This window comes from Atractosteus spatula, chromosome 7 (genome assembly GCF_055471065.1).
Source record: "Atractosteus spatula isolate fAtrSpa1 chromosome 7, fAtrSpa1.hap1, whole genome shotgun sequence".
Classification (NCBI taxonomy): domain Eukaryota; kingdom Metazoa; phylum Chordata; class Actinopteri; order Semionotiformes; family Lepisosteidae; genus Atractosteus; species Atractosteus spatula.
Window position 1 is genome coordinate 62,290,024 of NC_142712.1, and position 23,663 is coordinate 62,313,686.

General features: G+C 42.2%; 1 protein-coding gene across 6 annotated transcripts in view; it reads left to right on the forward strand.

The window, feature by feature from the left end:
• Positions 1 to 23,248, forward strand: part of neo1b (neogenin 1b) — a 198,515-nt gene extending 175,267 nt beyond the window's left edge. For 2 of the 6 annotated variants that reach the window (XM_088922350.1, XM_088922352.1), the window contains exons 17-28: positions 1,406 to 1,638; positions 5,077 to 5,215; positions 5,826 to 5,933; positions 6,722 to 6,916; positions 9,432 to 9,497; positions 11,063 to 11,210; positions 12,053 to 12,291; positions 15,003 to 15,095; positions 15,955 to 16,113; positions 18,513 to 18,767; positions 19,294 to 19,430; positions 20,824 to 23,248. In XM_088922350.1, the coding sequence (XP_088778476.1) occupies positions 1,406 to 1,638; positions 5,077 to 5,215; positions 5,826 to 5,933; positions 6,722 to 6,916; positions 9,432 to 9,497; positions 11,063 to 11,210; positions 12,053 to 12,291; positions 15,003 to 15,095; positions 15,955 to 16,113; positions 18,513 to 18,767; positions 19,294 to 19,430; positions 20,824 to 20,907 (1,856 nt within the window). In that variant the 3' untranslated portion in view covers positions 20,908 to 23,248. Of the gene's footprint in view, positions 1 to 1,405; positions 1,639 to 5,076; positions 5,216 to 5,825; positions 5,934 to 6,721; positions 6,917 to 8,032; positions 8,066 to 9,431; positions 9,498 to 11,062; positions 11,211 to 12,052; positions 12,292 to 15,002; positions 15,096 to 15,954; positions 16,114 to 18,512; positions 18,768 to 19,293; positions 19,431 to 20,767 lie in introns of all 6 variants that reach the window. The other 4 variants (XM_088922355.1, XM_088922353.1, XM_088922351.1 and 1 more) reach the window with 4 other exon arrangements.
• The last annotated feature ends 415 nt before the right edge of the window (positions 23,249 to 23,663 follow it).

A 23,663-nucleotide genomic window follows, 5' to 3' on the forward strand; every position in this document is an offset into this window, starting at 1 on the left:
GTTCATCTTCACACCATTGGATTCTGTCAATAGTGACAGACAGGAGTCCCAGAACTTTAAATCTTCCGCGAATACAAACCATTTCAAAGACTGTATCTTTTTTGTCTTCTCTTATCACTTTCTTGGGAGTGATAGAAAGATGATGTGAAAGAGGAATTAGAAAAATATAATTGCAGCCTTTTCTCCTGCAAAAGGCCACTATGGAGAAGACTGAGTCACGTCTAAATGTTGAAACCTATGGAAAAGCACTCAAGATCAGTCATCATAATTCCTTACTTTTATAAGCGTTCTGGCGCACTATGGCTGCCGTCGCATCATCCAGGTGGGGCTGCACACTGGGGGTGGTGGAGGGGAACCCCATTACCTGTAAAGAGCTTTGAGTGGAGTGTCCAGAAAAGCGCTATATAAGTGTAAGCAATTATTATTATAAGAAATAGACTTGTCTGAAAGGAAATGGCCATTTGTATATAGGTTCCCTCTGTGACTTACAGGTATTTAGCTCTAAATACAATGGCAATAAAACAGTTGTTGACAGGCTGAATGAGTCTCCTTTTGACGCACAGTTGAAGAAAACCGGGGCAGTGGGCACATGTAGGGATATGAGCACAAACTGAATTACATCTGAGTTGCACTTCATTAAAGTTTTACACAAATTCCGGGGGTGTTTTGCTACCAGATGTTTTATTTCGATGAACACAGAAAAGGCAGCTCTGTTTATTTTTTATTAGCTGCTTCTATTAAAGTTCTCAAAGCCTTTGGTACTTTTAAAAAGACACCCAGTATTCTCTTATGTACACTATAATAGTTGTACTGTAATACGTTGTAATCTTATAATAAGGTTAAGTAAGCTTTAGCTTTTGTTAAAAGAGTGTGCCTGCCACTAATTTGTGCTTGAAGAAAGACATGGAATTGTTTATTGAAGATTGATCTTTTTTGGTTGTTTTGCCTTTTTCTGAAGGCGAATGTGTTCTGAATGCTCAGTGTACAGAGCATCTTTCCTATAATAATACAGTTCCGTTGTATAGTAATTAAAAAAATGGAAGAAAGGGAGTAGCTTTGAATGTGAATGAAATTCCAGAAGGCTGGGAACATTGTCCCTGTCAGCCTGGCTTGTACCTCCTCTAGGCTTAGCGGTAGTAGCCTGTAGAAAGCCATGTTGATGCTCCTGTAGTGTAGTGCCACTTGGTGTTCTGTACTAATAGAATATTCTCTCTCTTTTTCCTCACCCCTCTCCCACCTCCCTGTCATTCCCTTCATCTTAACGCATTAACATGTTTTGTTTTTTTGCTCCTCCCTCACTGCTCCTCCTTGTTTTGTTTTTTGGTTTGGTTGCGCTTGCTTTACGCCTGACCCACATGTTTTTTTCTTTTCAAATATCATTTGACATTGTTTTAACTGCTCGCAGACCCCATAGACCCCGATGTTGATTTGTACGACCTTTTCAATGCTCCATACACTCCAGTACCAGATCCTTCCCCTATGATGCCGCCTGTCGGAGTTCAGGCCTCCGTTCTGAGCCACGACACCATCAAGGTCACCTGGGCCGACAGCTCGCTGCCCAAGAACCAGAAGATCACCGATGCTCGCTATTACAGCGTGCGCTGGAAGACCAACATACCGGCCAACACCAAATTCAAGGTAATACGTGTGGAAAGGGCCTGCAGCTATATCACCCTGCAGCTCTCAACTGGCAGCCCACTGAAGCTCAGCAGCTGTGAGCCTGGTCTGATCAGTACCTGGATGGGAGACCTCCTGGGAAAGCTATGCTTGCTGCTGGAAGTGGTGCTAGTGGGACCAGCTGGGGACGCCCACCCTGCGGTCTGTGTGGGTCCTAACGCCGAGGTATAGTGGTGGGGACACTATACTGTAGTGGGCGCTGTCTTTCGGATGAGACGTTAAACCGAGGTCCTGACTCTCAGTGGTCATTAAAGATCCCCGGGCATCTTCTCAAGAAGAGTAGGGAGTTATCCCGGTGTCCGGGCCAAATTTCCCCCCTCAGCCTTTACCGTTGGCCTCCAAACTGTCCCCATGTGTGACTGGCTTGCACTGGCCCTGCGATGGACTGGCGTCCTGTCCAGGGTGTACCTTGCCTTGCGCTCGTTGCTTGCCGGTTGGGCCCCGGCTTCCCGCGACACCGTGTGGTATAAAGCGGTTTGGCGAATGAGATGACGTGTGGAAGTGTAATGTGTGCAGATTGCCCTGCTGGGATTCGATTTGGGCCACTCAGGGGCTCACAGCACGCACTGTGCCACTCCCTAGAGACGTCTCTTCTGAAACTGGCTCGTGGCCATGCATGAGTCCTGTTACATATAGGTTCAGTCAGCTCTACAAAATGACTTTTAGGTAGATAGATCGATAGATCACTTTATTGGCCATATACAATTTCTAGTATTAGGAATTTGTCTTTTCGCATACCCCAGCTTGCTCTCCATGAGACACACAGACAGGGAGAGAGAAGCTTGGGGTCAGAGCGCAGGGTCAGCCATTGTACAGCACCCCTGGAGCAGCTGGGGTTAAGGGCCTGGCTCAGAGGCCCAATGGAGTAGGATTCCTCTGCCGGCCGCGGGATACGAACCAGCAACCTTCCAGCCACAGGCGCAGATCCTGAGCCACAGAGCATCCTTCCCCAATGCAGTATTGCACTTCCCCTTGGTATCACATGGAGGGCTGCAAATAAGATATTGGAGGGAATGAGGTAGAGGGCAAGCCTGTTGAAGAGAGGCAGTAAGTGACAGTAGAAAGCACTGCAGGGCTGATAATTTCAGCAGAAATCGGCAAAGCTGAGACAATGCCACAAAAGGCCAGCAAACAGCCCAGGACAGCTCACCTGGAGAAACCCCCCCCACTCTCTCCCCAGGGCTGAGGGCTGACTTCCACAGAAACTGTAAAGTTTATTAAAGCCGAGTGTGGTCCAAAACATTTAGTTTTATACCACATGACGCAGAAGATGACAAGTGTTTATACATTTCTCCTTAATTTGTTTCTAAGGAATAAGGAGGTATCCAAAGAAAACTGCCACAGTACAGTGGAAGGGGCTTTTTACTCTCTTTGCAAAAACTGTTTAGATTGAGGCCACAGTGAACATGGATAGGAAATGTAACCATTTAAGATATATCAGCTTATACCGTGTGCTGGAAAATATTGGAGTTTGGAGAATCCAACCTGTCTTGCCAAAGAATATTTTAGTAACGCTTCTTTCCTAAATGGTTAAAGGATAGCCCCAAGCAAATTAGAGCTTCTTGGTAATGTGGAACATTTTATAATAAAATCTTCAAACTGACCTGTTACCAAAGCCCTTTAAATTCCAGATGCTTTCTGAGGTGCATGCTAATGCATTTTTCCCCTGTGCTGCATAACGTGCTAAGCGCCAGTTTTTATTTGTAACTATGTTCTGAAATTTAAGTTTAGGGGGTAGAATCCAGTTAATTTAAGAGTGTTTCACTGACTCAAGGCACATAGGAAAATACATCTTTGAGGTATGTGTACATTAGCAAGAAAGGATTTGATGAACAGATATTTATAAATTATTCAACAAGGACATTGTGCATTGGATAAAAATGCAATTACATCAGACTGTTGGAATCCTAATCACATATATTAGTCAATTCCAGCTGTAAAATGAATTCGAAAGTCCTGTCTTAGAAAAAAGTGTTATTTCAGTCTGACAGGCCTCATACTGACACCCCACTTAGGAAGGTTTCTCTCTGCATCAATGAAAGTGTCATCCATAATTTCAAGCACTCAGTCATAATAGCTGTAGAATACTGAAGGAAATTAATGTAAGAAATAAGCTGTACTGGCAAAGGTGAATGTTACAGTATTAGCTTTCTGCATTTATAATCGGGTCATGCAGAACCTTTTGACATTTCAGGTTTTTTCTCAAAGGTTGTCTTTCAGTAGTAAACAACAATCAGCTTCTTAAAGTTAGCAGACCGCCAGGATTTTACGTTTTAAAGAAGCAGTCAGAAGTTTCCCAGAAAAAGACAGAAAATACCTGTTTTTGCCGCCTCTTTTATGGAGCTACGATATGAAATGCAGACTAATCTTTGCTTTAAAGGCATAGTTTCCCTGTGCCGTTTAAAAACGTGACAACGGCTTCCCATTTTAATATCGCTCCGTCATAAATATGCCAAATCAAGCACGTTACATTTCTAACACGCCCCAGGTGTTCGGTGAGACCGGAATTTGACCCTTATAACATCATACACCGTTGTACATCAGCTAGACATGAGGAAACGCCTTTGGAATTCATGCACTTCAGATTTTATTAACCTGTGTGGGACCGCGAACAGCCCACACCAAGTTACATTCTCCTCAGATCTTCAGTCAGCCGAACTGTGGTCATGTCAGCACCCTGTGCATTGAAGTCAGTTTTTCGCTATTGCTGGTTGTGCTTGCCTGGTTGAGGTATAATTCCACGGCCTCTCCTGCCGAGACCTGTAAATGACCTGGAGCAGACTTTTCAAGTAAGGATCAGTTAGAGTGAGAAGCTGCAAAGATCAGTTTTGTATATTTTTGGTGCGCATTTTTATTTCCCGGAGAGAAGCTGCTGGGGCTGGCTAAAGAATGCTGATGCATTGTCTCCGATTCGGTTTTCACTTGAGGTGGGCGCCCTTTAGTGGCTGAAATGGGGAACTGATCTAGAGGTCCCTGAGCAGAACGTGCAGCTGAACCTACAGCGAAACCAGTCACTGGACACTGATGTAACCGTGAAAGGGGAATTTAATAACAATACCAAAACTCCAGAACAAAACTCTCATTTCATATCACTTTATAGCTACAGATTGCTTCAGATTTTCTTTATCCCTTAATAATCCCTTATATGGAATGTATATAACATTTGTCTTTTGTAATAGGTATTGGTGATTTTAGTGCATCTTTATTTTAAAGACATTCTATTTCCACTGGCTCTTAAGAATTTGTTTTCTGTTTAATATCTATATAATTATTGAAAAAAATTATCATCAGATATAATTTTAGAAGGGGTATTTGTTTGAGTGAAGCAGTGTGCCTGAGCTTTCATGTCATTTTATTTTTTCCCTTTTTTTAGTTTAATGCAAAAATTCCTTTTTTCAGACTGCAAACACCACCAACCTCAGCTATATGGTCACAGGCCTGAAGCCCAACACGCTTTATGAGTTTTCCGTTAAAGTCACTAAAGGCAGGAGAACAAGCACATGGAGTATGACTGCTCATGGAACCACCTTTGAGACTAGTAAGCAATCTGAGATTTCCTTTGCATTTTCAGTGATTACCATTTCTTGTGTTAGTCAGTCTTTGTTGTAGTCAGCAGCCCGTACTGTATAAGCTACTATCTTATATTAATGTTAAGATCAGGTGTACTTTTAAAAGGGAACAAAAGGGCTTATAGTTTATCTCTGTACACATGGTTTCTGAAAAAATAATTTTACATTTTGCAGTCACTTAACTAATTCCTTTACTTTTCTATTGACATTGCTTGAATTTGTCATTAGGCAATTGCAACTACCTGATCCGACAAAACAACCTAAAATACCTCTTTGACGATAGACTAGCTGAGATGTTGAAGTTGAAGTGTAAGCCGGAAGGAAAAAGGTTTCAGAAAACTCGATGGAGCAGTTGCACATTTCCCCTGCTCATTCCCACACTTCTCTGAAGTCTTTACAGAGGATTGTTCTAAAATACAGAGCTTGGGAACTAACAATCTTAGGCTGAAATAAGAGGGTTTGGCATATCCTAAAAGTAAGAAATTAAAGAGTAGAGAAATGCATATAAAAATAAGGAAGTAAAAAAATCTGGTTGGTTCATGTCCCTTTTCTGACCCATAATGCCTTTCTTTTCTGCAGTTCCCAGCTCTCCCCCCAAAGATGTGACTGTGGTCAGCAAGGAAGGCAGGCCAAGGACTATCATTGTCAACTGGCAGCCTCCTTCTGAAGCCAATGGAAAAATCACAGGTACTGTAGCGTCCAGAGAAAGCAGCCAGTGTCCTCAGTGGAAGAAACACTTTTAGACTGATATTAAATGCAGTGTAGTGAACCCAAGGTTGACGGCTCTTATTACTGACAGGCTTGTTCACGTTAAGATCAGTCTATGTCTTAATTTGAACCATTGTTTGTTTACTCATTTCTTGAGCAGTGAAGGTCTTCTTAATTATAATTCCCTGCATTCAGTCTGTTTTATTGTCATCTGATGTCGTCCATATATAGAAAGGGAATAGTTTGATTAATCAAAAGTGACGTATAACATCTGGCCACCAGTAGCTCATGTTTGTGGAAGGAGTTGTCCAGGACTGTAATGTGAAAACTAAAACCAATCACTATTGAGATTGATGTGTCACTGACACATTACCTTTAATTACCTTTTAGTTGGAACAAATACTCAGCAAGAGCGTTTATGCTTTTAAATAAAGCATGCATGTTGCATTAACGCTACTGCGAAAGGTGGTTTGAAAAACCATGCTGATGTGTGAATAAATAAACAAGTCCTTAAAATTGTTTAGCTGACAGGTGCAAAACAAAGAAAAACACAAGCTGCAGCCAAACTGAGCTTGACTGACGTATTTGCTGAGAAATCATTCATTCTTCGGCGAGGGTCTTCTGCAGCCGTCCCATCGCGATGAGAAACTCGCCACCAGATGAGAAACTGTGACTTGGAGGATAATTACGTCCTTAACTGAGTTAGCAGCAGCGCAGCAGTCAGAGCTGGGATTTCATGACCATGTTTTTTTCCCCCTGTATTTCAGGCTACATCATTTATTACAGCACGGAGGTGAACGCTGAGGTGCACGACTGGGTGATTGAGCCTGTGGTGGGGAACAGGCTGACGCACCAGATCCAGGATTTAACCCTCGACACGCCATACTACTTCAAAATCCAGGCCCGCAATTCCAAGGGAATGGGCCCCATGTCGGAGGCCGTACAGTTCAGGACTCCCAAAGGTATCCCCGCAGGAGAATGATTGGTTGGGATCGGCTGTGCGTTCGGAAAAAGTCAAATGTAGCATTTGAGGATTGTGAGAACGCTGGCACTGGACTGCTGCACTCATGAACTCTTGTGCATGCCTTTCTGTCACCAGAGGATTGCGTGCTAGTGGAGCCACACAGTGTATACCTGCTGCTTCTGTGAGCGCGGTCGCCTAGACAGCAGCATGCTACTTGGACTGCACCACCCAACAGGATGAGATTAGGATTATTTGATCATTCATTTGATTATTGATAGTTCATTTGATGATACATGGGTTTTAAACTGCAGTATGTCAGAATCACCAAATTATTTTTTTCCCCGCTCATTCACACAGTGGCATGCCAGCTATGCTTTGGCAGTATTTACTGCTGCTTCCTGTTGTGTCTGTTGCTTACAATCCAAAGAAGTGGAAACTTACAGGGAACTTTAGCTTTGGGTAATGTATTCCAGTGAATTTATATCTAATTGGAGCAACATGGAAACAGGCTTGAAATTGTGCAACCAGACACGACCTGTAATTTGTGTGTCGTAACTATAAAAAAAATATTAGCTTTAATCTTCATGTTTTTACAAGTAGAGTTTGTTTTGGATTAGTATGGCGCATTTGGACTGATACAAGGTGTTCAGTGGAGAAGCCCGCAGCAGTTCCGATATTTATCGCCCTATTAACTTGTAGTAGCTTTGTGTTTAAAGCTGTTTTAATGAGCTGTTATTACTCACTGGAGGAATCTGTTTTTTCCGGAATCCACCTCTTTGACCCTGCATTTGAAAAGAATCCAGAGATTATTCAGAAGCACACTGTTTTGTTATAAAGTAGGATGGGATGCAGAAGAAACAGTGTGATTTAGTTGTGCCCCAGATCCTGCTGTCATGTTCAGCTCCGTTTGTGTTTTTTCACTTTGCTTTTAGCAGTTTTTCAGCTCATGAGCCATCAGAGATGGTTTGTGAGACTGAAGGAGTCCATTCAGAAGTTTTTCTGTTGCCATATTAGCTTTTTTCTTCAAAGCCCTGCCTCGCTTCCTCCCTGCTTTTCCCCTCTAACTGAACTGCTTTGTATTTTCTCTCCCTGCTTTTTGTGCTTGACCTGTTAGCTGAATCTTCTGACAAAATGGCTAATGACCAAGGTAACGTTACCTTTCTTCTGTTCCTTCATCTCCCAGTCTTCACATTTCTTTCCGATTTCCTTCTCTTTGTCATTTTCTGTTTGTTTCCAAGCAACCACTGTCCTCCTCATTTGCAGGCAAAAATTCCAACCTCATCCAAAAAAAAAAGGGGGGGACATTCTGATTCGGCTCAAGATTCCCAGCTGGCTAGAGGAGATAAGGAAATGTGGCAAATCTGGTCCTTTGAAGTTACAGTTCGCGCTTAGACTCCTGTTACCATGTGGTGTGAATGTGAAATAAGTTGAGCAGCCAGCTTCTGAAAGCCCAGAGAAGACAGCTGATCTTTTCTGGTTTTACTGACCCTGTTCTAGCAGAGAAATCAAGACCTGCAAGATGTGGTGTCAGTACTTTGAGTTTGTAGAAAAGCTCTCATAAATAAAATTGTATTCTTGTTATTCTTTCTGCTATAGTACTACCACTGCTGCTAGTTATTGTAGGCTCAGGTTTGAAAACGTTTAAGATTCTTACTTCTGATTGGCTGATTTCATGTACTAAAGCTTCCCTTGAAATTTTGTTTAATGTTGCACATCAAAATTGAGCCATGGAAAATGCAGGTTTAAGCTATGAGGGTTATGGAGGATTACAGTACATGTATAGGCTGGAGAATGGCAGAGTTTATTCTTGTCAGGGTATTTAAAAACCAAGGTTAGGGTTTTACACCTCTCTGGGCCTCAGAGACCCCACTTCGTGTTTCTCTTCCATTTTTCTATTGTCTCGTCTTTGTCACATTTTGGTATTTGCTCTCTTAACATTTGTGTGATTCAAAGCATGTCATGCTTCTGGACGAGCGTTCTAAAAACAGCAAAAAAGTCTTGTTAGTTTATCAGGGAGACTTCCACTCCTCAGCATCACTTAGCCAGAGTGCAGCACCTGGACAAGAGCACTGCCTTGCACTGGGGAAAAAAATGTATGAAGGAGGTGAAGTCATCTAGCTACTTCATTATGATAATTATGATTCATATCATATGGCATTATGAGAATAAGATTTTTAGGAGAAGAAAAAAACACCTGTAGGATGAGATTACTTTCAGCCCAGTTCATCTGTACCCAACATTCTGGCTATATCTTTAATTTGAAGATTAAAAAAAAACATATGTGAATTTCTCATTTCTGATGCTGAAATGCCGACTTTTCCCCATAAAGGAAAATAACTTCTCGCTCTGTATCTGTCTGCTATCACTGGGTTGTTCTCTTGTCACTCATCTAATAAATTCACTTCAAACATATTTAGAGGGGCAGCATACAGTATGTATTGTTTATCTCCAGGTGAATCCTTTTTGTGCTTGTGGACGCTTTTTAACCGTGTTTCCTGTGTTTGTGTATCCAGCCAGTTCCCCAGTAAAGCCAGGTGGGCGACCCACTTCTCCAGACCATGGTGTGGGCTCCCCACACGGTAATGTACTCCTTTACTTCTGCCGTTCCTGTAGCTCTTCAATCCACCGGCTCATAGCTAGCGTTCTTACAGACACCACAGACTTGTTGCATTGTCACTCCGTTCTGGTTTAGCAAATCAAATATTGTAGCTGTGGATTGTTTTACACTACATCTTCATCTCTTTCAACATTTGGCAAAATGCAGAACCACGTGCGGCACTATTGTTTCAGAAGCTGCAGGACTGAAAGGGGAGTTAGACTCTGGGATAAGTGATGGGTATCAGCTATAAATCACACTTAAGAGGTGGAAACCATCAGCAAACGAAAAATATTCAACAGAAAGCAGCTTATCTCGCATCAACTGGAAGGTTTTTCTTAAGCATTTTTAAATATTATGTGAACTCATTTAGCCTCAAGTGGATTTACTCTGCAATTGATTTTTTTAACCTGCTGTACAGCTTGACTATATTGTTGGATATTCTCCCAATAGTGCGATCTCTTTAATGAGTCATGTATTGGCTGTTTTTGTAATAAGCGGATTGTTTTTGTTTTCCCACCTCTTAGGCTTTGTTATAGATCTATTTATTTCTCCGAAATGCTTTCCCTGTACAGAGGTGGAAGTGTTTGCAGGCTTTGCTCTGTTATGTAATGTAGTTCATTGTGTTCAAATAGTCCCTGTTCTCTTGGCTGGGTTTGCACACGTGACATCAGGTTAAATATATACTGTATGTATACCCATCTACACCAAGACAACATCAGTCTTTTGCAGAATGAGGCTGTTCCCTTCACAGGAGCAATAAGGCACGTCTCTGGCCTGCTGGTGCGTTCTTCACACTACCTTTTTAAGGGCTGAGTGTTGTCATTCTTACAATCTCCACTTGCTTCTGGTGGGCAGGGATAAGCTGTAAACCATTTAGAAACCACAGAACTAAATATTAAAAATCTTAATGAAGATCCCGAAATGCTGAAACCAGTTGTTACTTATTCATTTTCTTGCTATGCCTTTAATTTCCCAAAGGACAGAAAATGAAAAAGAAAAAAAGCAGAAGGGAAATAGCAGGACGCAAGGCGAAGACTTTGTCACTGTGGCTGCTTCATGCTTTAATTCTATAACAAATATTTAATAGTGCTTTTGCATGTCATGGTAAATTGTTCACATCTGTGCAAGAACATTGGAATAGTGGCACTGTAACATTAGAACAGGTTTGGCAAAGCTCCGCATCTGCACAAAAACTGTCCTGTGTCTAGGGTCGTGATAGTCACATGGCAGTCTTTATTCTAACATGGCTGGAGTCAGTCTCTTCTCTGACTCTGAATCGCTGTGGAAGCATGAATAATGGCTTTTATAACATCTACAGTATGTATCTTCATCTTCATACTCTGCGTTATGAGATAAAATCCGATAAAATCTGTAGATAAGTTTAAAATTTGTGGTTTTATGCTGGCATTTTAAATGTGGGAGAAGCTCCCTTTCCACAGCCAAGAGAAGTACAGTAAGCCATTTCTGAATTTGTGAATGAGTTGGAATAGTTCCATAAGGGATCCCTACGCTGTTGTGTGACCACACTTTGTTCCTGTGCTTCAGGAAAGACGGGTTTCTCCGGGAGCCCGACGTCCTCTCTGGACAGTAGCATCCTGCTGATTATCATTATCTCTGTGGGAGCTTTCACCATCATCATTGTGGTTGTGGTGGCCGTCATCTGCACCCGCCGCACCACCTCCCAGCAAAAGAAGTAGGTGTCTAACACAACCCCGACAATCCATCTGAGCTCCCCCTCTCTCCGCTCTGTTGCTGGTTTCTAGGAGGTCTCCAGCCAAACTTGCACCTGAAAATGTGACAGGGCTGGAGACTGAGCTTGTGTTTCATGTGCTCTTGAATGGTTGACATTAAAGGGGAACTGCAGTCCTCATTTCTCAGACTGGTTATTACAGTAAATCTTGGTAACAAAATAAATTAATTGATGGTATTGCAAATACCATAGTTTGTTCAAATTGTGATGTGAAGCGGCCCTTCCTGCTCGCTAGTCACTGTAATGTAATGCGATTTATAAAGGAGAATAATACAGCTTGTGCAGCAGATGTTTCACTGCAGAAATGTTCCAATATGTTCTGCATGCAGAGTTAATAAGTAAGTAGTATTTATCGGAAAACCACCTCGGCAGTCGAGAGCAATATATCTATTGGATTAAAAGAGAAGTATTCACAAGCCTGCATGTTTACAATGTGATAGGGCCGCTACACGTCACCAGAGGTTTTGTTGCCTCGTTCTGAATCGCGGACAATGACAGCAGTATGGTGCTGTACATACCTGGAAATTTCGTTTATTTACAAGTTGCTGTGTACATCTTACTTTTGTTTTGGTTTGAAATGCACTCATCGATGACGATTCTTTCGAACCCCGAAATAGGAAAATGGGGTTGCTGCTCCCCCTTTAAAACGCTATCGTGTCGGACACCTGGTGTGATTTTGTGGTACCCTGTGTTTGGCGGTGTTTGATCCTTGCTCAGCCTCGGGGTGTGGAGTGCAGCTCGGTTTGCCTCCTCCTGAACCCGGTGGCTTTCTCTCTGCTCGGCAGGAAGCGGGCGGCCTGCAAGTCGGCCAATGGCTCCCACAAGTACAAGGGCAATTCCAAGGACCTGAAACCCCCAGACCTGTGGATCCACCACGAGCGGCTGGAGCTGAAGCCCATCGACAAGTCGCCCGAGCCCAACCCGGTCATGACCGACACGCCCATCCCCCGCACCTCTCAGGACATCACCCCCGTCGACAGCGCCGTGGACAACACCATCCACCAGCGCCGCAACTCCTACCGCGGTGAGATCTCCCAGCCGCCAGCCGGCCCCGCCGAGATCGCTCCCACAGCTGCGCGCCTCTGCATCACACTGCTCTTTCTTTTTCTCACGGGGACAAGGAAAGACACTGCCATGCTGCCATGTTTTCTGTGAACTCTACCAGGGGGAAGTGTTGGTCAGGAGGGGTTCTCTGGTGGCTTAACCAGCTATCCAGGGGTTGTGGCCATACGGTGCCAGATTTCCCATTTGACACTGTAGGGCACGGTGCCCAGGGCCTACAAAATTTTTAGGGAAACACTAGTGACTAACGGAAAACGAGTTGAAACAAAACGCTTGCGATCGACAATAGGTGCTCAAAATCAATAATCATACGTCCTCTAGCGGCTGTTCTAGAAACTAGAAGTGTGGACGTGATGGTCACTCGACTCGCTCCATCAATCATGAGGTTCAGCATTGGGATAGTTTAAAGTGCATCATGTCAGGCGACGTCATTCAATTAGCGTTTACGCCTCTTTTTGCACATGTCGGAGTGAAAGTGCCTGGGGCCTGCAGACACCAGAATCCGGCTCTGCAGCCGTAGCCCAAGTTAATCAACAGCAGACATTTCCACAGACTGTGTGGGCGCAAAATAGAAAAACCTTTGCAGTTTCTATTTTTTTCCTGTGTAAACGGGTATGATTGTGTCTCCAGCTTAGGACAGATCCTAGGAAACCCTACAGTGTTATTGGTCGGGGGGTTTTGGCTTCAAAGACCCTTGGTTTAGAATGTTTTAGCACTGTTTTGTAAGGATTAGTTTCATACTGATTGCTGTTTGCAGCGCTGGGGCCCAGGGTTCGATTCCTGAGTCGCTGTCTGTGTGGAGTTTGTATGTTCTCCCCATGTACATGTGGCTTTGCTCCGGGTGCTCCGGTTTCCTCCCAGACTCCAAAGACATACTGGTAGATTAATTGGCATCTGGTCAAATTAGTCCTGCTGTGTGTGTCAGTGTGTGCCCTGTGAGAGACTGGAGTCCTGTCCAGGGTATATCCTGCCACGATAGGATTGGGCTCCCCTGTGGCCCTGCATTAGATAAAGTGTTAAGAAGATGGATGGATGACTTATTTAATAACTGAAGCAGCTGATGCAAAGCAGCCTGAAAAAACGAATTCTGTTCAATTTTAACATAAAATCTGCGTTTAACCATCATAACACCCAAAGCCCTGCAATCTATTTAAAATCTTAAAGCAGTAATATTAATAACTTTCTACTCCATTTCTTTATACATTTCTGGTATCATTTTCAGAACAATGATAGAATATTTTACAGTATTGAAGGTATATTGACAGTATATCTGCTTCAAGCAGTTTTGCATGTACTGTAGTCATTGTATTTTAATTCCAGTTCATTCACATTATACTGTGCCCAAATCCCATAATTTATTGTATGTGTTTTTGACAATCCTCGCCAAAAAATAACATTTATAAAATTAAATATTTGGTATTTGGTATTGGTAACGCAATTAAGTGTTGTACCTGATTGACAGCTAGGAAAGGCACTGGTGATTGGAAAAATATTTTAAACATACTAGATATTGGAGTCAGCTTGGAAGATCATGTTAGGAGAAATGGGTTTGGTAATGCTTGTGTCAGAATTCCATTGGTAGTGGGTTTTGAAGTATATACAGTGTATTAACTCAGTATTAACTGAGGTTTGGCATTGAGATACGCAGTATTGTACATTCTGATCATGAGCATTCCTTTAGTAACAATGTGCAGGCCAGTTTATGATTCCTCATTGCTTTGTCAAAGACGTAGTTCTTTACCGCCCTCTAGAGTGAGGAAGAACATTGTGAAGATGGTACTGTACATGGAGCTCTGCCACCAGAGCAGACCAGTCAGCCCGTTTTGAAATTAACTGAGAACGGGGATTTTGGCAAGATGAGTGAAACAGAAGCACTCATTGAAAACGAAGTCGAGCTTTGCAAATGGAAAGAAAAAAAATCATTAAAACAAGAAGGAAAATCAAACATGAATGCCTTGGACAGTAGGAAATCTGTAAACTTAATTTCAGCCAGTGGAGGAAAGGAAGTCTTGTAAAACCAATGTATGTTAAGTGATTGCCTTAGATGTGTAGCAAATTAAATATAAACAGGTATAGACAGTACCCCAGGTAATGTTATACATTAAACACATTAAAATCTTTGTAACATGTTTAACACACTTGACATAGGGGTCAACAGCTATCAGTGTGGATGAGGGTTGCTGTATTGGTAGTGACAGTGAGGTTAATTGAGCAAAGAACACCGAGAAGAAAAGTCTGTAGTCCCTTATTTGCACTGTAGCGAGCGAGTTGTATCTGAGGTGTTGTCAGCATTTTCAATAGGAAATACAAAAGAAAACACAAGGCTATGATGGGAAGACTGTAGTGTCTGTTATGATATATAATACAGCATGAGGTAATGTTTTTAGACCAGGCATTCCCTGTCCTGTCTGATGAAGGTAAGATCTGTCCTGATTCATCTAATTTAGAGAATCTGAGCAGCTTTGTAAGGGACCCACAATATCACAGAGGAAGTTCTTTTGGGTTCAGAGATCTACTTGGCTTGCAAAGCCATGTAACAGGATTATGAAACACAAAGCACATCTCGTCCTCTACAAACAGTGGTGGTTTAAGCACAGGGGTGAATTTTAAGCTGTAGGGGCCCCAGTCTGACATCCGGCTGACAGGGTGGTCGCTGTTTTGTTTGGCTTGCAGGGCACGAGTCGGAAGACAGCATGTCAACACTGGCAGGGAGACGGGGGATGAGACCCAAAATGATGATGCCCTTTGACGCCCAGCCTCCACAGCGTAAGTCCAGCTGCCCGCCCTGGGGTCTCATTGAGCTGCTGCTCCCACACTGCATTCAGGGAGTGTTTAACCTTCCTGTGCTCTGTGTGCTGTGAATGTGTGGCGAGTCGGTGGTCGTAAAGTATGTCCCCGCACCGCAAACCAAAACTCTGAAGAATTTGGCACAATGTTAACACCTTCATGATTAAAGCCTACTGGGCTAATATTGAAAGGCTCATCGTTTGTCTGTGCTTTTCTTTCTCATTTTTGTAATTTAAAAACAGCAGAGCAAATAAGAGGAGGCTGCTCTCCTAGGACACATATTATTTCACAGTACTATAATCTACACATTTTTCATTGCCTTGGAATTGCCTAGTATTGATTTTCTACCCGCCTGCACATTTCCATTGGCAGTGGAACAATTTAGAGTGCAATTTGGATTTAACTGAAAGCCTCTTCACTGAAAATTGGTCAATGCATCACATGAGGCCGCTCTGCCTCGGTTACAGCAGTGCGGTGTTTTACTTATCATAACTTAGAAACTTGTAATTCCATTTTGGTCCAGCTGCTGAACAAACCTCTGCACCCATGATCCTTTTCAGGGCCTGCCTTATGAGGGAAAAAAAGGCTCATTTCCACCTAGAATTTCAAAAACCTGCCCCAAAGAAAAAACATGGCGGCAGTACTGCACGCCAGTCAAGTTTGTAGGACTGACAAAAGACGAGAACTGTGTGGTGGCCTTCTTTGATCATGCCCTGATACAGTTCTGATGCTTTCTGCTGTATCCAGCGTCCGGCTTTACTGACCCTGTCCTGTCTCCCTCCCAAGTGTGTGTGTTCCTTCTGTAAACGGCATCTCTCTCTGTTGTGTTCATTCACAGCTGTGATTAGTGCTCACCCCATCCATTCCCTCGATAACCATCACCATCATTATCACTCCGGCAGCCTGGCCTCCCCGACTCGCAGCCATCTTCACCATCAGATCAACCCGCGGCCTCTCGCCACTCCCATCTCCCATGTAGACAGGGCCCACTCTGCAGGTGAGGCTGCCAGTCTGCGCGGGGGCTTCGGGGAGAGATTCTGAGCACCTGTGAAGACCAGCTACTGTGGCAACCACCGTATAGGAAGTCCCAATCAGGCTGCCCAGGCAGCACGAACCATCTTGTTCTGTATTAAAAAAAAAAAGAAATTGCAGAACAATATTGAGCCTCTTATTGAAGTGTATGGGTAGTCTCACGCCAGATCCAAAAATAAAAACAATACCGTGGGAGTCCACGCACAATATTTTGCAGCGAATAAAAAAATCTTTGTACCAAATCACCATGCAATGTGGACATCCGTGAGTATCTGGTTAATCGTCAAATATCTCAGATATCTGATTGTGGAAATGCCCTTTGAGAGATTTAGTCCCCCTGACTGCTCAGCTCTCATCTTTGTGCCTCAGTGGGGCTTTCAGCAAGGCTGCTCAGTTCTGTGTTTGTTTCCACCGTGAATGGTCAGTCCTAAGGTGCTGTTCATTATGTTTTTAAATACATTTGTGTTTTTTTCCCTATTTCATATGTTAGCTGATGCACTACTGAAGTTCAGGAGCATTTGATAAGAACTGACGATTCCTAATAAAATGTTTCATTTGCCTTCTTTTTTAAATGATGGTATCTAATTATTTATTAGAGTCATTATATTTTTAGAGTAATGCAATGTGAATATTTTAAAATGTTGTGGTTAAGGCTTTCACTGAAATAGGTTTCTGTAATCATTATGTTTACTTCAGGACATTGTTCGTATAAATAAAAAACATTAAAATAGATTAAACTAAATAAATATATGCATGTGTGTAGCTTATGAAACATGTTCTAATGAGGCCAACACAGTGAGCATGGAGTGGGAGACGTTCTATATATTTCTTAACGGATATATAGCTTTCAGTTTAATTAAAAGATTTGTGCAAAAAAAAACATTTCTTTTGAAATCTTTTCAGTAGGAACTTGTCTAACTAGACCACTGTGCATTTAAACATGATAGCAAGAGGAGCTGCTAGAGGAAATAAATGTAGATTGAAAAGCACTGCAGTCAGCTGTACATTAATTCTTTAATTTTGCTGAAACAAGCATGCTTGTTATCTGTTCAAGTTGGTTGCCAGGTTCCCTGTTTTAACAGGCTTCCAGTTTTTGTTTTTCCTCCATTGCCTCTGCGATACTCTGCTTGTATTTGGAAAGAAACACTTTTCTTTCCACATGGGCAGTCAACCCTGACAGAGACGAGTTTCCCATTTCTCATCCTCTGCCATGAAAGATGTGTTCGCTTGACAGGCGATATTGCCTCACGCACCTTCTAAAGTGCAGTTAAATGGGTTGGCCGTTTGTTTTTCATTTCCACTGCAAATAACTAATGGTGAGACAGCTCTCGTTGAATCACAGCTGACTTTGTTACAGTAATGGAGATGATTTGGGTCGAATGGGAACGTTGTTTCTTATTTGTGTTAAATGGAATGAATGGCTGTAATGCAGAAAAAAAATGGAAAACATTTTTTTGTTTGCTGTAAAAACTGAAACATCAGGGGGAAAAAAGCATGAGCAGAAATGCCTAACTGAGCTGTTTGCCGAGTCTGGTTTGCAGAGTCCTACTTTCTGCTGTTTGAAAAATCACAGAAGCACTTTCAGGAGTCTCTCAATAAGCATAAATTGGCTTTTTTTTAACATAATAGGTCAAATTTATTCAGTTGAGAAGGTAAATAAAAAAAGCACAACTAGCATGACTAGTTATGTGAAGTGGAAGCAAAAGTGTACATTCCAAGTGCGCCGATTATCATACAGTATATTATAGATATCACATACTGTATTATAGATATTTTTAAATATTGACATTTTATCTTCAGGCATATTAAAGTATTACTCTAACACAATCTAATATATTTGATGATTCGATGCCCATCTCAGTCCCCTGATCTAAATAAATCACCAGGCACTCAATGGGATAAGTCAGGGCAGACCATCAGCAAAGCCAAAGAATTGTAGAACTTGGACTGAGTCAATGATGAAGAATGTAATTGCCCCATTGTAACAGAAAACGCCATGGCTTAAAACAGTAAAAAAAATGAAGGTCCTCACATTATCGAAGTTGTCTGCAAAGTAATACTTGATGACAAGCGAGTTGTTTTTGATTAATGAAATTCTGAATAGAGAAACCATTATTAATCATTGACTTTTTTATGCATTGGTAAATTACAATGAGACATTTTGCAAACAAGAGGGGGGCAGAATCACCTAAACTGCTCAAATAGGTCTTTAAGCAGTTGCTAAAGGCAGGAGGGAGATCTGCAGTAGTGGAGTGGGTTTCTCTAAGTTCTTCCGATGACGACTGGCAGTCATGTACGACAGAGCCTGAACGAGCGAGTGACCGGCGGCAGGGGGCTGTAATGGCTGTGTGCCTGTGTTTGCAGAATCGGTGAGGAACACGCCCAGCGCTGACCCCTTGCCCGTCCCAGTGCAGCCGGCTTGTGCCGCGGACCACCCCGAGCCGGACAGCGGCGCCAGCTTCCTGGGCTCCGCCCCCGAGGAGGAGAGCTACAACCCGCCCACCGCGCACGTGCGGCCCACCCACCCCCTGAAGAGCTTCGCCGTGCCCGCAGTGCCCGCCCCGGGCACCTCGTTCGAGTCCCCCGCCCTGCCCAGCACCCCACTGCTCACCCAGACAGGTGAGAGGCCGCGGGACATCCCCGCGCTCAGACTGGGGGGGTATGACGCAGTGGGTCAGGGCACCGCGCGCGGAGTGTCGCGTGAGGGAACAGTTTGGGTTTAAGAACTGGTTCTGCTCCTACTGTACCTATCGTTCTCCCTGTCCTTTAATTTCACAGACAGTATTTCTAATTTCACTTGTCTAAATTGAGCCATTGTCGCTTGCTACACTTCAGACATTTGACTTGCTCAATTGTTTCACGGTTTAACAATATTATATAGAAAATTAAGGCCAAAGTTGGTAGCTGGGCATGTGTGTGGGCATGCAGTCAACCTTTGAACACAAGAAAGGTTACAAATGAGAGCAGGCCATTTGGCCTGTCGGACCTGTTTTGACCTGTTAATTGATTCCAACCTCCTCCAGCCCTTTCTTAAAAACTGGGATTGGTATCCTATGCCACATTCACACTGTCCTATTCCACACCCTTCCAAACACAAGTCTGTCATTGTGCCACTCCAGCTGCTCAGTTTCTCCTCCTGTTCTAGGGCCAGCTTCCCAGGTGCACTCAGTGAAGACAGCCTCCATTGGCACACTGGGCAGAACACGCTCACCAATGCCCGTCATAGTGCCCAGTGCCCCTGACGTGCCAGAGACCAGCAAAATGCTGGAGGATGTTGAGAGCGTGAGTACAGTCCGTAAATATGATTACTTTTTGTTATATACATTCGGATGCACTGCCTGGAGAGGGGCACAGCCTGGAACTGGACTGTAGGTAAGTACTGTGTAAGTGCAGAGCTAGCAGCAATCAGAATTTATGCACTCTCTAGCAAGTTGTTCTGGTTAGTTGATTTTGTATTAAACAATACGAACATGGCAGTTTGGCCAAAATATTTTCGTTTTAAAATAATTTGATCCTTACTTCTGGATTTTAATGAATCTGGTTATTTATTCTGGCAGAGTGTTTCTGCATTTCGTCCCAGTACTTAGTGATCAACCAATTACTAGTCAGTCAATAAAGACCACCTCCAAATTTCCCCATTTCAGCACCGTCACTTGTTCTACTCTCCTCTTTATCTCAATCTCTGTTTGTCGGTTATTTTTAGATTATAATTTGCAGATGTTGCTATGGGAACAAACAGATTAATCCAGGGGTGTGAAACTCATTTCCTGCAGGCCCCAGTGTCTTCTGGTTTTTGTTCCACCTGAGCTCTGTTACCTAGTTGATCAAAAATGTTTAATTCACTTCATAATTCTAAAGGTACCTTTTCATTAAGTAAATGTTTAGAGCGCACAGGAGCTCAAAACAAAATCTTTTACGTGCCTAGCTCAGAAAATAATTAGGTAATTGCTTAATTGACTACAGAGTTGGAGCAAAACGCAGAAGACACTAGGCCTTCCATGAACCGGGTTTGAGACCCATGAGTTAAACTGAGTTGAGCAGGTGTTATTTCAGTCTTAAACCTCCAGCTAGCTAAAGCTTGTCAGCAAACACGCTGTCCATGTGCCACATTCTGAATTATTTTGGATTCTTTCAGTTTTGGAAAGGATGCATGGTAGTGTTGTATTTTTAAACAGTTTCTTTAGTCTACTGCAGCTCTACTATCAGGCATGTGATTTAGGCTTAGTTGCAGTTTGTTCCAGTAAATGTAATTTTTTTTTTCCTTTGTAGGTGTAAGTTTTATTTTTGGAAATGGCTGTTAGACTTTTTTCCACCAAAGAAGTCAGATTCAGTTTTGGTTCTAATTATTTTTTTTTTATTTTTATCTCCCTTCTCTTCTTCTCTGTCTGTTTTTGTTCCTCCCCTCTCGTTTTTTCTCTGCTCATTTCTTCAATCACCATCGGCTGCCTTCTTGTCGGTCTCCTTTTCCCTTTTTTTAATACCTCATTTGACTTGTGTTTTGTTGTTGTGCTTCCTGCGCATCTTTGTAACATCACGCTTCCTGATGCTGTGGCGATGGTCGCCTCTGGCTGTGTTAATGTTCCCGCCTTTTTTAATTCTGTGCTGGCCTTGCGCTGCAGTCCCATTGACCAGCTCCACCCCCATCCCCGGCAGTAACCCTGTTCCTTTCCTTTAGAACTACGAGGCGGATGAACTGTCCGAGGAAATGGCCCACCTAGAGGGTTTGATGAAGGACCTCAATGCCATCACCACAGCCTGAGCGAAATGGAATGTCTCAATATTCCCTGAATGGAGCAGAAAAAAAAGGATTTGCAAAACTTCAAAAAAAAAAACTGAAACTCTTGGCTCACCTCACTTACTCTCAGGAAGGAGATGGCCGTTTTAAAGAGACAGCTCACGTTTTTAAGAAGAACAAAGATTTTCAGTACAAACAGCAATTAGCTGATGGAAGTCTCATTTTTATCAGCGGAAACAGGCTTTTTTTTTTCCTTCGGTTACCATGGAGACCGTTATTCAGACAGGCGCCATTTTGTAACTCTAAGAAAAAGGAAAAAATAAAGAAGTATGCCGGTTTTTGTCTTGGTGCTCTTGGGCACAGGCCTACAGTGTTTGGACATTGCGTTAGTGTGTCATTTACTTGTGCGTTTTCATGAATCACCCCTTTTCATATGAGGTGGACACGGGACATCCCTCGCTCTTAATTTCCATTTTGTATCCAGCTTTCAGAGCGAATGATGTGCCTGTCTCCCTGTTCTGTGTTATATATTGTGCCACATTACTATTATTTTCTATTATTTTTTCTTTTTATTTTTTATATATATATAGTTTATATATATAAACTGCCTCGTTCTCTCTCCATCATTGACGTGTTCATGGATGTGAGCGAGAAACACTAAGAAATCTCGTAGCTCATTAAGCTTCTGTCCAGTGGGGGAATGTTGTGTATTTTTAATTTTATTCTATTTTATTTGCATTGTTACGTCAAGGAACTATTTCCCTCCCCCCCATTGTAAATTAGATCTGTTTTGTATGGGAGTCTCCATTCAAAGACTTATCTCCATGGTCCTGACTTGTCATTCTTATTATTTCATGAAGAGCAACAGCCTTCAGTAGCTTTGTACAGTAATTTCAAGAACTGCGATTCCATTTAATTCATTTCTCAAGCTAACTTTTGTTCTGAAGGTGAAATTGGTCATTTCAGTTAATTATGGATGCTGTTATACCCTAGGGCAGTATGAGCCTCTAGTTTTGCCTGGGGTCTCCCTCTCCTTTTGTTCATATCAACCTTTCCTCACTTTTTTTAAAAAAAGCACTGGTCCCTAAAATCTATGGGTGGGGCACCCCAATTTCAAGGCATCCTGGGTCAGCAAATCTTCTAAAGGGTCAGCCAGTGCTCATAAGGGCCAGACTGCTTGCTGGGCCAGACTGCTTGCTGGAGGAGGGTGTTGACTGACGAATGCTTCTAATTTGGGAAGAGGGCAGGGAGGAAACAGCCAGGCTTTTTCTATGTGGGACTGGTCTGGAGAAGAGCTATGTGATGTAGATGACAGTAGGTGTTGATTGTGAGGCCAAGGAGAGAATTGGCTTGAAAGATCACAGACCCGGAGAGTCAGCTTTCCTTCAGGAGGAACGAAGCGTGTTTTCGATTAAAGCAGGAGAGATCTTTCCCGAGTCAGCACTAGCTGGAAAGTATCCTAGATAACATCAGTTATAGAACACACTTTCTTTTGTTTTCAGATACCTGTGACCCATTCCTAAACCGGAAGAACTCAGGACACAAGCCTTTTCAGTAGTTTCTAACATTTATGGGGAAGGCAGTCACTTTCAAATTTGGAACTTCTATTTTTTAATAAAAAATTGCAAAGGGTGTTGCCTTTTGAATGGGACTTCCAGACAATGGTTTTTAGGCTTCGTTTGCTTTTTATATGAAGAAACAAAATGAGTTCTGTAAACAACTGAAATGTAAAATAATTCATGTTCATGTTTTAAACTTGTTTTCCTCCACCCTTCTACCCAAAGAATGTCATTGAAATCATAATACTAGTCTACTTTTGTGAATATCATGTTTCTCATAATGTACATCCTCATGAATGTTAATATAACTGTAAGAAATTTTACTTATGGATACAAAATGTTAGAAATGTTGTTCAAAGCTGAGCAAAAAAAAGAGAAAAGGACCCATTGGGGAATTGAACTATTAAGTTGTAGACAGTCAAACCTGTATTGCACTTTTTTCACAATTTTCAAAAGACATTTTCTTACATATCCTGTGTTTTAAATATAAAGCTATGTTTTGTGTATCTGTAGTGTCATAGGTTAGCAGTTGGCAGCTGTTATTTTTTTTTATTTTTGCCTCTGAAATGAATTGGAGCTGCAAGTTTTATTAAGATGTAGGAGATGAGAAGAACCCTACTGTTGCTTCTTTCTGTACAAAGACCTTTGCTTTCTGTAGAATAATCTGTGGCTTTTTTAAAAAACAAAAAGGAAAAAGCAAAAAAAAAAACTTCCATGTTCTTATTTTGTATTGGTGCTCCAATACATTTTATATCCAACCATTACGAGTCAAAAAAATACAGTTTGTTGTGTATATTTTACATCTACTTTGGATACTTGGATTAATTTTTCATTCTTTGTTTCTAAATCTTTTTTAAAAAAAGGCAAACTTTCCAGCTGGCCTTTCTAGAAGTCATGGTTTCTGGTGAAACTACTCCTGGTTATTGTAGCTTCTGCCAGCTACACAGCAGAGTCGAAACTCTTAAGAAATGCAAATATGATCATTCCTATATCCTGTGTGTACCTTCCTGAAGAGTTCTCAAATCACAAAGAATATGAGAATAAATCACTTAACATACGTAAGCCATCCCAAGGGTATCACTGTAGCTGCACAACTTGAGAGTTGAGGGAAGACTCAGAGCTGTAGCTTTTCTGATTCTGGTGAAGTGTGAGCAAGTGAAGAAATGTATAGAAGATCTGAGACTGTAGTTCGTGTTTTTTAAGAGATTCCCCAGATTACTT